Below are 13968 nucleotides of genomic sequence, written 5' to 3' on the forward strand. Positions count from 1 at the left end.
CACCTGTTCTTGTTTTTCTGCTGTATTTGGAAAGGTGCCATTTGTGACAGAGGTTTATTTTACTAATTTTTATTGCAGCTAGTAAATCAAATCCCTGAAAAATTATTCATTCAAAATGAGGTATTTCAGAGCTTTATCAACCTGGCTTCTCCCTGAATAAAACCACGTATTTCAGAATTTGGAGTGACCTATAATTCATTCTGTGTCTTCTTTTAGTATATCCTCAACAGTGCTGCCTAATCTTTGTGGTTTTGCTCTCAGTCAATGACTGTTTCCCATATCACAAAAACTGTAACTACCCAAAAGACATCAAAAATTTGACATGTCTTAAATTTCATACAAGTTCTGAAAGTTATGTGGGTCTTTTTCTGCTCTGCATTTTGCAAGGGAATAAAGGCCTCTTGTAGCCAAGTGATTTCTCTGACATTTGTCCAGCACTGGTGCTCTTGGTGGAAAAGTGTCACTGCCAGGTCTAAACCCTGTCTGAACATTGCCATTTTGCAAGGAGTTTGGCTTCTATAAAATTGAAAGAGAAGTGCAATCAAATTGACATTGTCTGTTTTCTTTAGAGTTTTGTTTGTTCTACAGTCATAACAAGGAATGAAATGCAAGAATCAGTATTTCAACCATCGGTGATGAAGGACTTGTTTTGATTATGCTAAAGACATAAGGAATGCTGAGTAAAGTTTTAATCACATCTTTAAGTGAAAAAGAACAACTGCAATTCTGATCAGAGAGACAATAGCCATTTGATCCCTTTAAAGATGTAACTGAAATTAAGGAACTTTCCCTTTGATTTCCTAAGCTTTGAGCTGGACCTTTAATTAGTAGAAACGTAGACTAGCTCTCTCTCCCTTCTTGTGAAAAAGGGCTAATATGAAGGCACTAGTCCTTAAGACATGAAGAAAGAAATCAATTTTTCCCAAGGTGAATCCAGAAAGAAAAGTTTTCACCTTGCAACTGAGCTATGATAGAATACTCACTGGTGGATCCTTTGTTGGCTGAATGGAGCAGTATAGCAGTCATTCTCCTCCAGATCTGGCAGTGTTTCCTTGTCCAGTTTCATTGGCTTTCTGGGCAACCATCCTCGGAACCTGCTTATCTGTTTCTCGATCCTGCAGCACATGACAAGTATGAGCATTTGTGACAATGGGTTTTTTCACTACATTAAGAAGTGCAGGTTGTCAAACCAGGACACTCAATATTTACAGCTAGGAAAGGTGCAATGTCTTTTGACTTTTGTAGATGCAAATTACATAGGCTGAACTCAATTACTCATAACCAGCTTTCTGCAGAGGAGCATTTATTTTGTCTCATCAGAAAAGCAATGCTCTTGGTCCTTGCTGCCATAAATCTTATTAAGCCCAGTGAGTGCTTGGCATGTCTCTAAATCTTTATTTTCTAACATTTTCAGTTAGTTTAAATTCAGGCTTAACCAACATTAGATTTTGGCCATCTAAACATCAGAACAGTGAAGACTGTGACAAAGATCTTTGGCAGCTAAACTCAGCAAGTTACACCCCATTCCTGCTCTCTGTATGAATTCTTACCTTGCAATTGATGCTGTTAAAAAATATGCTACTTTGTTCATTTCCTTCAGCTGCGGTTTCCTGCAACACTACAACCTCCATGAAAGCAGAACTCTGGGAGTATAAGCTAACAGGTGATTGCTATGCAGATTCTTACATTTGGAAGGTGAAAACAAAGAGTGATTGAGCTAGGGAAAGGGCAGATTTAACTACAGATGCACTCATGCAAAGATACACAGTGAAATGAAGGGAACCACCAGAGCTCATTGGAGAAGACAATCTAAACCAAATTCAAATCCATACTAGAATGTTATGATGAAAAGCTCCTAAGAAAGCTTTGTTTAGCACAGTGAGCCCTGCTCCAAGTCCTAACCACTGATCCCTGCAAAAATCAAGGACTACAAATGATGGAGCGTGCCCATACTTCAGTCACTGGATGAATGTTTCCAGAACTGGAACTAAAGGACAAGAATTTACTTCCTTTACTTCCATTGAACTTGAAGCTGAGTTCTGAAAGAAGCTCAAGGGGGCTGGAAATATGACGGGGGGGGGGGGGGGTGCTTGTTTTGTGGGGGTATTTTGTAGTTGTTGTTCTGGTTTTTTGGTGGTTTTTTTGAAACAGCCAACATAAGAACTCTTAAGACTAGCAAATGCTGGTACCTCTGCAGAGCTGGTTTGAGGGAGGACAACCCATATCCAGGCAGCTGAATATACGAGGAAGTGATGTGAAAATGTTACATATTTTCATTTAAAATTCATATAGTTTTTCCTGGAATATTCAGCCTTCTTCCACCAGGTTTTATTTTGGATAAGGAAGCTAATGGTCATTTTTAAACATGGGCACATTTCAAAACTGTAAATAAATCAGCTGTACCTGTTTTAGTCTCATTTTTACACTTCCAATATGGAGTAGCAGGATGGGGTGAGAGATGTTGGATGTTGCATATGTGTGCAAATTTATCATCAGGACTGTTTGGGAAAACTGGAAAATGTATGTAAACTTAATATAAGATTTAATTACTTAATTAATCATAACCTCTCCATGGGCAGTGTTTGCACTGACCCAGCAGTTTGAGCACAGGAGGAGGTAGTTTGCAAATGTCTGTGCTGAATGCAGGTGAGATGTCAGATCCCAGAGCTCTAAAGGGCCTGATCCATGTAACTCTCCAGCTGCAGCATCCTGACAGCCTTGAGCTAGCCTGTGCAGGCAGGCAGAAATGCCAAGGGAAAGTAAGTTCTCTGCGGGGGAAATCCCTGTCTTTTGGCCGCTGGTTTTCCCCCTGTAAATTCAGTAAGCCCTGTGTTACTGTTTATTCAACAGGCTTAGTGTGTCTGGGTATGGAAAAGGGAGGAGGAATTAGGAAGAGGGTTTTTCTAAATACCCAGTTCCATTCCTGTTAATTAAACTCGTTTGAATTCTCTAAGCTATTAACAGCCCTGCCCATCTGCAATCCTTTCCCGTTCATGCTGCAAGTCAATGTGCACATTTGAGATACTGCCTGCTGCAGGTTTATCACAGCACACGAGCACAGCACACAGGGACCGAGTGCCTTCCCCACTTAACAGCAATGCATTATTCATGCTGGCTTCTCACTCAGTGTACCCAGAATTTGAGTGGTTTGCCATTCCCAAGACTCGGATTACTTGGCATGCTCAGCCAGCCTGCTGGCAAACAGGTCTGAGAAGGTTGTAAAACCCTACTGCAAAGCACAGCACATGCAGTACAGCCTTCTGCAGGGAAAGCAAGCCCCCCTTGTTATCTCCTTGGAAAAGAAAAATGAGCAAGTTTTAAAATTCCCTCCGGCTCATTCCAACAGTGCCGTCAGTCAGCAGTGCAGGATTTGTACTCTGCAGGATCATCTTGCAAGAGGAAACAGCTGAAAGAGTGGTGTTGGTGCTAACAAATATTTACACACAGTGTTAAAAATCCATTTTTTTATATCATTTCTTCAAGGCTAATCCATGCCTCATTTTCCCCGCACTCAGCTGAACAGGGGGACGGTGTTTGGAAAGCAGTGTGACCTACTCAGGAACAATGGGGTGATGGAGTGATAAAGAGGTGGCTGCTTCAAACAGTGCCTCAAAGACAGAGGGTCTCCCACATCAATCCTGCCCCTGCTCTCTAAGCCTAGTCATCACTCAGCATCCTCTTTCTAAAGATACATATTGTGTTTGACTCACACAAAGAGTCTCCCCAAAAAATTTAAAAGAAACTGTTTTCTCGCCATAAAGTAGGGTAGAGATAGAAACGTTTTTCACGTTTTTCAAAGGAAAGTTAGGAAAAGAAAAAAAAAAGGTTGTGAATTGAGACTGATTTTTATGAGTGGGCCAGCTTTCATAGAACTTTATGCATATTGTGGTGCTAGCTATTTCATTAGCTTAGTTTTACCCCATGATGCAGGTGCTATAAGGTGTCTGATACCCCTCCTTTCCTCTAAAGTAGGAAAGTTTTGTAATTTGAAGTTTTGAGATCACTAGAGTTTTTCAGAGAGAAAATTCCAGTCAGGTTCACAAGTTGCAAGAGACCTGCTCTGGGATTTGCCTTGTGATGAAACTCCTCTCTAAAATAAATTTTGCCCAAATGTCAACATAATGTTTGTATTAACTCAAAAAGTGAAGAAAGGCTTTAGGTACTTGTAATCTACACTGAACTAGGAGTAGAGGAAATAGATACTTTTATGGAAGCCATATATCTGAGTTTCACATAAGTGAAAGTAAAACTGAATGTATTTTATTTTTCCCCTCTGGGACCATTCAGTTACAGCTTTTCTTCCTCAAGTAGCTATTTATAGGCCTGAATATAAAAACTGAATTTAGTGTTCTCATCACTCAGGAACTAAATACCAGAAAAAGATCATACCTCTTCCCATACTGACTTCAAATTGCATCCTGACTCATAAGAAAATGAATGTGGAGCAAGACTTCATGTAACACTTATAAATGATGGAACCTTCTCCTTCCTATCTATTGCTTTAGTCAAAGCAGCCATTCCACAAGACCAATTCCAAAGCTAACAGCTGCTGTAGCATCTATTGGAAGGTGGGAATGGAAAGTGGGGCAGCCTCAACAAGTTTTAAAAGATTTGTGTGCATTTATTACTGTGTGCCAAAGAAGGACAAACTGTCTCAACTCCACAGAGGGCTCATTGTGTGCTTACTAATATGAAAAGGCAAATTCCATAATGTGATATCAGCGCTGGTGCTGTCAAGTTACCAGCACACTGTGACATAATTTAATATCCAAAATGCTTTTTAATATGCTCCAACTGCAGAATGATCATTCCATGGATGTAAATGTATCGACATTATAGGCAAAATGGTATGGCTGTTTACTCCAAAATGCAGATTTTTCAAATTTAATTTTTCTCTCTTAGAGGTTCTTGGGAATATTTCCACTGACCTCAGTAATTAGGGGCTATTAAATACCATGGCATTAAATGCCACATACAGTGAGAGAGATAATTGAGAGAGATAATTGCAGATATATAAATGATCTGGGTTTTGCCAAGTCTGTATAGTTTTTAGGCATTTTGGAGATATTTCCATTTCATTTTCCAAGGTATCAAAAAGAAAATGCAGCAGGAAAAGAGCTTCATTGCTTGAAGTCAGACATAACCTGGGCATCAAGCATAACCTTAAAGGTATTTAATAATTGAGTAAAAGCACTTCAAAGATTCTTGGAAAATGCACATCTCTCAAGCTTGGTTCATTGGCTTCCTATCTAACAACAAAGTACTAACATCCCCACAGAGGAAGCAATAAATAAATAATGCCATCACTATCACAAGTAAGCAGGGTTCATGGAAATGGAAAAACCCCTGTAACTGTGGTACTCTAACCCCAAGAAACTCCCTAATGAGCTACATGGAAAAAAGAGGTACAGCATTTGCACTAACATCTAACTCTTTAAAGACTCCATCAGTTGAAAAATATTTTCCTCTTCCAAAAAAAGGCAAAACTGATAAAATTAATTGCTTCTTTCACAATGCAGATGCCTTAAAAATGCAACTTCTGTTCGGTTTTTTTTGCAGATGTCCTAGTGTGTAACCACTCCCTTTATCATTTCTACAAACACAACTGATTAACTTTTCCATCCAGCTTGACTTTAACCATTATTTTTGTTACCTGGTCCAAATGACCATGAACTGGCATGAGAGCTGTACTCACCTATTCATGAACTTGTATCGGCGATGCAGGTAATAGATTTTTCTCCTGGAAGAACAGCAAAAATGAAGCCAGTCGAGAAGAAAACCCATCGTCAGTTACAGTATGAACTAGCAAGGAAGGAAAGGAGATTGAAGACAGAAGCCTGTAAGAGGTGGAGGAAGAGACTAAAAGAGAGATTAACAGACCCGTCACAGGAAGCCACACAGACACTGGTGGCATTAGAATTGCCAGAAGGTCAGAATTTTCCCATTGTCTCCTCCTTTTCTGCTATTTGTCATGTGTGGAAGATGGGGATTCGAAGAAGTTTCTAATTCAGAGTTCATTAACTGTTGCAGGAATTTCATAGGACACAAGTATGGATAAATTATATGACATCTACTAGTGAGTTATGAAAGCTGCATTTGGTGAAACACAAGGGGGAATCACTTGGAAAAGCCATGGAAGCTGTACCTTATGCTGCAATGTGCTGTAACACGTGCAGTACCAAGCGGGATCTGTGGCTCCTGTTGGGATAACATCCCTTGAAACTGAATAGAGGCTACACAAGCAAATGCACATGTGCTCAGCACCCCACCAAGTGTGCAGCAGCTCCCTCTGCCCCTCCTACAGGCTGGCTTGTGTTGTCAGTGCAATAAGCCATGTGTGAGAGCAGATGAGCCGGTGAACAGACAAATGGACACAAGCAGACGCATGCTGGACCCACTCCCAACCTGCCTCCTGCCCAGCCCTCTGGTGCAGAGCAGCCCCTGACCATCATGTGTAGATCCAGGACTGGGAGTCCACGTCCTGGGTCACTCCCCTACTGGCTGCTCTTGTTCTTCTCACAGATGCCTATCATACCACAGCTGTCAGGATCTGACACCTTGCCTTCAGCACAGAGATCCCATCTTCACAAGAGTTAAGAAAATATGAGGGTTCTTGAGTGTGGATTTGGGACTCATACTCCTTTCTGGAAAATTTAGGTGCCTGACCAGACTCTGATTTCCTCCTCCAGAGGCTGACTTTGTCATCCACTGAAGGTGATTGCTAAATCAAGGTGGTTTCTGTGTATTCTGAGAGGTTCCATTGTGTAATGCAGAACTGTACCACTTCTGGAAAATGAAGGCTTACACCACACATGTTCTAAATATTGTAGTAGATGTAGTGTAGGAATGTTGTTAGTGCCTTAGAAGCAAGTCCTCTAAAATAAGACAACTCTAATGCTTTATAAATGATTAAAAAAATTGGTTAGCATTCCAGGTTAATTTTTAGAACTTTTGAACATTTTTGTTATTAGAGTCCATATCGTGCTGGTGAAGTAAAATTTTTTAAACTATTTCATGTTGGCCAGCCTTCTTTGGATAGTGTTATTTATCTTGCTCAACTCAATATACTCAATATCTTGCTCTGCTCAACCTTTCTCAGCAGAGAAAAGTCAAAGCTAAGTGTTTCTGAAGATGCCATCCACTTCTTGGTTTTGCTTCCAAGATTCAGAGGTATCTACCACTTTCTCCCTCCTGCTTTGAAACAGCAAGGATTTCATTCAGTGACGTGTGGACCTTGCACAATTCCAGCCTGAATAATCAGAAGCAATAAGCAACCAGCAGCTTTTAAAACAACTGGTAAACTGTACTGTTGTTTTTAAGAAAAAAATTAAAGAGCCTGCCCAGCAGTCACTAGTGATTTACAATGATTTCCTCTTAACAATGCTGTAGGAATTCTCTCTCTATGGATGTGGAATGAAGCCAGGATCCTGAAGCAGGTCAAGAAAACATCAGTGTTTTCAAAGCTTTCCATGTAATCTGTATGACACCCACTTTGCTGTCTGCTGAGTGATCAGGAAAGAATAAGCTGCTCCATGACTAAATTCAGAGTTCCTGGTGTATTTCTGAATCATGAGACCTCACTCCACTGCCAGAGCAGGTCCATCTCAAGGAATGCCACAGAAGTCAAAGAAGGCACAGTTTTGGCCTAATCCATTGTTTCTATGGCTGGAACACTTTAAAAAAAGAATATTACTATCCTGCAATGACTTGTGATTGCTTTTAGAATTGTCTCTTTAGCAATAAAAGCTTAAGGAAGAGCAGTTGAAGATTTGCTGTGAAAATGAAAACAAAATAAATACAAAATAAGCCTGCAATTTTGTCCTTTATACATATCCATTTTTCCTTATGAGTTCTCTACTGCTACAGGGTGTCTCCTACCAGAGGCATTTTTCATACTCAGGAAAGAAAAAACAGAAGGAATCCTACAAAGGCCCCAGCTCACTAGTTGCATATTCTGGGTCTGATTCTTTTCTTCTTAAGGAGTAATTCCATTAAAATCAAAGGAGCTTTATCTTCCAAACCCTGCTGATTGAAAGAAGAGCCAAGGCCTCTCAGTTCATGGGTTGTGGTCAGTTCCAGTGGAAGTCTTTATTCTACTTTAAAAGTTCTGATAACCAGCAGAGTAAAAGCAATATTTTACATAGAAAATTTCATAGCCCAACATGCAAATAATAGTTAATCAATTATGAAAATAACCAGAATTTCAATGTAGAATTAATCTGGTTATCAGTAGCATTTAATAGAAGTTCTCTATTTTCTCCACAGAGAAAAAACATTCATAGCTTAAATTGTTTTCCTATTAGATGAGGTACTTATTTATACTTCTTTATGGGATACTGACTACATACTACACAAGCAATTTACAGGTGCATACCAGATACGTCAAACAGACATGCACTTTCTGTGCTGCCTTACGTACCTGGATCTTCTTGACCTCCCATTGATTTCAATGAAATGTCCATTTAAAAAACAGCAGCGCACAAGTATGCAGGGGGCTCCAGCATTGAAGGGGTTAAAGGGCCTAAGGACAGAATACCCCATGAAAACAGCTGCACTGCTACAGCCCATCTTCATCTCAAACCAGTATTGTACCAAAACTGTAGGCTTTAACAAGAAACAGCAATGCATGTGGAATCTAAGGAACTCCATTTATATTTCCTAAAGGTGTGTGGTATCTTATAGAAGAGCTTTTCTACAGGCATTTTGGTGATATTATCACATTAACTTTACAGTATGGTGTGGCTCTGGAGGTTGAGACAAAATACAGCTACACCTACCTGAAAGGCATTCTTACATTCATTAGTTCAGCATATTTGCCCAGGACCTCCCAAGGGGCATGCAGTTTCACAAAGATGATGTCACTGTTTGTTAGGGATGACTGCAAAAGAGAAACAAAACAGCCACCAGAGCTTACTTTTTCAAGTAAAAAAGAAAGAAACCGTAGTCATTGGTCAATGTGATGTGTCACAATCCCTAATTCTTGAAATGTTGTATCGGTATTTTGTCAACCCATTTTTCTTCTGCTGTCCTGAAAGCCATGTGTGCCTCCTTTAGATGGATAAGAGGACACAGGGGGCAGACATGCATCTATGGGTTAGCTGAGTGTACATCTCAAGAAGAGAACTTTATGCAAGGCGTGCACATCGGCACGGCTGCCACCTAACTGAAAGCTGTCTGCTAAGAGCAGAGGATGTGCAGCAAAGGGGAGAAGAGGAGGAATTCAGCTCTGTTTGCACTCAGGAGGAGACACAGTGCTCTGCAAGAAAGCTACAGCAGGTTTGGCTGAAGCTGATGTGAGAACACAGAGACACGTGATAATGCTGGAAGATTAAATGTTCAAATTCTAATGAATATTAATTAAATTTTCATGGTGTTACATACAATACAATTTTAGACATTCAAGTGGATGACATTCCAAGAAATAGGTAAAGGTATACTTAGCATGAGAAAAGGAAAATATGATGACAGAAAACCAGGCAAGAAAATTGCTAGTTAGCTTTGGGGATGATTTCCTAGTTTTTCAGATGTTGTCCTATATTCAACATTTCTCACATAAATTCTTGGTTAACACAACTTACTAGGAGTTCTTAAATCTAGTATTGTTTATCTGGAAACTACTGTGATTCTATGGGTGGGAGGCTGACATTTATACTTTTTACATTCTCCCTCCACTATCCTGATAGATGCTGAAATTATTGAATTTGCATGTCCGTGTCCTTAGAGTGGCTAAAATTCTATTACTACTTTGTGACATAATAGGAATGAAAACTCCAACATTTAGGATACATATATATGATTTTATTCAGCACATCAAAAAACTCCAAAAAACAAATAAGCAAATTTAAAAAACAAAACAAAAAAACTCCAAAAAACAAATAAGCAAATTTAAAAAACAAAACAAAAACAGAGTAAGAAAACCTCACCCAACCCAATCACTATAGAGTTAACATTTTATAAACAACTACAGCATTGGACCATAATGGACACAGATATTTGTACTCAAAATATTACTGGGGTGCAAATATGGATTTAACATATAAAGGAATGAGTGATGTTCTGGTGCTAAAAACTGCAGGAAAAAAAAAGTCTTTCTTCTTTGCCAATGAAACTCTGAAAGTATTTCAATACAAAATGACACAACAGCAACAAAATGCTCCCAAGAGCCTTGCTTCCAAGACAATGAATTCACTGGTACTCTTTCCCTGACTTTTATGGATTCTAAATCAGGCTTTTTAATGATGTTTTTCTTTATAGGTACATTTCACAAATTAGCTTTTATTTTCCCATGAGAATTTAGCAAAGAGATACAACAAAACCAAAACTGAATTCTGCCACTCTAAAAATCTCCTGCAAATTGCTCTCTCCTAGGTGAGGTTAAGTCAGCAGTGGATTGGCAATTTTGTCCTAAATAGCTTGGATTAAAAAACAAAACAGAGCAAAATCCACCCAACCTCAAAAGAGCTATCTAAGAAGCCCAACATACAGAAAGAAACTGCAGTATTGACACACCAATAAAAACTGAGAAATGGGGGAAATTGATTAAAAACAGCTTCTAAACTTAGTGAAGGCTGTTAAACAGGAAGTTTATAGGTATTTTCCAGCATATTGTAGTTTGAGCCTTACTAGGTATGGGAGCCAAACATGACTTGTGAAGACGCTGTTTCACAAGTGAACACTATCTGAATTTGGTATCTTATGTGTTATGTGTTTTCATGCAGAAACATGAAAAACTTCTGAATGGTTATCACAATACAGATGTTTAAAGAACATTTTTTTACTCCATATCTTGCAATGTTGTCAGATTAAAATGTTTTCAAAATGATAATCAGCTTTGCCAACAGAAGATCTAACCAACAGAAAATCGAATCAAAATACACTTGCCAGGTTCAGTTATATTCAGAAAAAAAAAGAAATAATAATGCTAAATTATTAATATAAAATCCATTTCTCTTGGGTTTGCGCATGTTAAGTGCTCATAAAGGGAAGCACTAAGCAAAGCTTAGAAAAGCAAGGCTGGAAAAAACAAGACTGGAAAGAGAATAACAAATCCAGATGGAGGATGAATTGAATGATGAGATGTCACACTCACCTAATCTAAGGAGTAAATAGCTAACCAAAATATCTGGAAAAACAATAGCATGAAGACCATCTTCATTACAAAAATACTTTAGTGAATGGAATATCCTAAACTGTCTTGGTTAGATTAGTATTTAGACTCAGTGTCCTTCATCTTATAAATGTTTCAATTGAGAATGGAGGAACATTCTTCTGTCGTAATTGACTTTCAAGGGTTGACTCATTAAATGATTGGAAGAAGTAAACTCAATTTCACATTATGGGAGCATGCAAACAAAAATCAATGTAACGTTACTCCCCTTGGAAACTTAAATAAGACAACAATTGACATGAGCAATCTGCTATAAAGTGATGTCCAGATAATGAAGAAAGAAACCCAGAGGAATTAAGGGGGCAGACCAATGAGATAAAACACTTTAGCAAACACAGAAATGGAATAAACGTTTGGAATTGACTTGTAGCACCATATCACAATGCAATAATTTTCAGGCCACCAATATTCAAATAAATTGATTGTTTTGAACTGATTTATTGAGGAGGAATATCCATAAAAATCCTGATTTTCTTCTGGTCACTAACAAACATTCTCAGCGGTCTTCAGAACAGCGAACAGCCAGGATGACAAGAGACTTACCAGAATCAGACAACTGTAGACTCATCTAGAGTGGGAGGGACCTCTAGGGTTCATCTGGGCTGAGCCCCTGGCTAAAGCAGGGCTAACTTAGATCAGCCTGCTCGGACAGGAGCTGGTCCCATTGAGTACTGAATACTCTACAGGCAGAGATTCACAGCCTTTGGGCAACTCACTGACTGAAACTGGCTAGAAAAACTGTGGAAGAACTGCTCTCTTCCATAGAGAAATGTTGGCTTAAAACTACCACTTCTAGACTTGTTTTCCTTTATAAATACCCTCATTCATTACAAGAACTGTATTTAATTGTTATTCTCATTGAGAAGTGGTAGCAAGGTATATTTAGTTTAATTGACCTGATCTTCAAAGCGGGTTTGTATGGTAGAATTCAGATCACCAGAGTCTGAGTTACAGATAGCCAATATACATTTTGGCTTCACTGACAAGCATCATTAGTACCAGATCACTGCTGCCAGTCCTAGAATACAGGCAGTACTATAGGCCCACATATTATAGCCTTCCTCTGCTGGCAAGGCTCCTCTTCTATTTTACCATTAAGTTTGTAATAACATTGCTATTTCCCAAAGAAATCCAATCGACTGCAAACACATTTAAAAACAAAGCCACATTTTCTTCTCCATTGTCATTATGCAAGGAGAGAAAGAGACCAAAGCATGGGCCATTTATGTAACTCCAAAGGCAGAAACACCTGCTGTGGTGAGTTACTGTCATCTGCTAGGTCAAGGAAAGCTTGTAAAAGGTCAGGTTGCCATTCTTCTAAAGCAAGCACAGAGCAGTGCCAACTGCTGGTTAAGTCGTGGCTACTGAACTCCCATGTATTCCTGCAAGCATTCTAATGTCTTCTGATGGCAGGATTTAAATATATCTGTACTTGCTATTGACCTGACTTTGCTCATTCTGCACTTATCATTGCTAGTCTGAACAGAAGTAAAGTTATGCTGACATGGAAAGTCTCTTGAAAAGCCCACATTCTGCTGTGTTTGCATGCTGCCTTCCAGGATCAAGTCTAAAGATTAGTATGTTTTGTCAAATACCTTCTTGAACATTCTCCTCCTCCTTGCTATTTTTAGTTCTTTATCAATAATATTGTCAAGTCATTTTAAAGCAAAAGCTGTAGGTACTCACCTTGATATAAGCATTTCTTCAGTCTAAAAGTTAAGAAAGTTGAGAAAACCTGTTCACAGCATATAACCTTGCACAAGGTTAAAATTAAAATTTTGCAAACCTGCCTAGTAGCCTCAAGGCAAATAAACTATGGCACCATTCAATTGGAGCCACTTTAATTTCAACTGAAGCCACTGTAATTCATGTATGCAAAACAGCAGGGTGAAAAAAAAAGTCAGGATTTACCATTAAGGTGTTTCCCCTATCACCATTTAAGAGAAAAATTCTCAAGGCTGAGTCTCTCTTCACCTTTAAAAGCCTTCCTCATGAAAGTAAAATGAGATAAGTAAGAATTTGAAACTGATTTAACAACCAGAATTAATGTCATCTACTTTAGGAAGATCCTACAAGGCAAGTTAAAAAGGCAGATCAGAAACAGTTCTTTACATTTTGGCAAATTTCTGGTAAGACCATAACGCAGGGAAAAACAGAAAAGGAGACAGAGTCAGCATCCTTCTTCCAGTAACAATTCCCTCTGTAATCTAGCTCTGTATGATGTCTGAATGCAGAGTAGTAAATAGTCATTACTACATGTTCCACTGTTTTTGAGAGTTACTTAACAGCACAGACTGATTTGCCATGTGGAGCAAATTAAGTGGAAAAACAAAACCCAACAAATTTTAGTTGATTAAACTGTTCGTCCTCTGCAAGACCAAAGTAAATGTAAATTCACGTGGGTAATTCCATGGAGCTGGAGAAACAGAAAGTATATTCTGCCAATACTTTTCCAATGCATACATTATTACATGGCAATTATTTAGATACTGCCAATATATGTCTGGTTTCAGGGAAAATATTGCATCCTCACAGACCTTAGCCTCCACGTTCATGCTTCCGAGGAACCTAATGAATAACAGTGCCAATATCCTTCCCACATGTACCTTCAAATAAGCATGGCTTTAGTGGAAAGGGGGACTATATTATTCACATTTTAATTTGTATATTAAGAAGACTTTGACTTGCAAGAAGCTGTAGGGCAAAAGCAGTAAGGATGACAATAACAAAAAGATAGCCCTAGGTAAAAAATGGGAAGCTGTTGATAAAAGCAATTTTGACCTGAGTACACTGACATGTGA

General features: G+C 38.8%; 1 protein-coding gene across 1 annotated transcript in view; it reads right to left on the reverse strand.

The window, feature by feature from the left end:
• ANO4 (anoctamin 4) overlaps positions 1-13722 on the reverse strand; it is a 79218-nt gene extending 65496 nt beyond the window's left edge. Inside the window, exons 1-4 of the mRNA XM_059847921.1 lie at positions 13705-13722; positions 8778-8878; positions 5696-5740; positions 984-1115 (exon numbers count right to left, since the gene is read on the reverse strand). Coding sequence (XP_059703904.1) covers positions 984-1115; positions 5696-5740; positions 8778-8878; positions 13705-13722 — 296 coding nt within the window. The remainder of the gene's footprint in view (positions 1-983; positions 1116-5695; positions 5741-8777; positions 8879-13704) is intronic.
• Positions 13723-13968: the final 246 nt, after the last annotated feature.

This window comes from Haemorhous mexicanus, chromosome 5 (genome assembly GCF_027477595.1).
Source record: "Haemorhous mexicanus isolate bHaeMex1 chromosome 5, bHaeMex1.pri, whole genome shotgun sequence".
Taxonomy (NCBI): Eukaryota; Metazoa; Chordata; class Aves; order Passeriformes; family Fringillidae; genus Haemorhous; species Haemorhous mexicanus.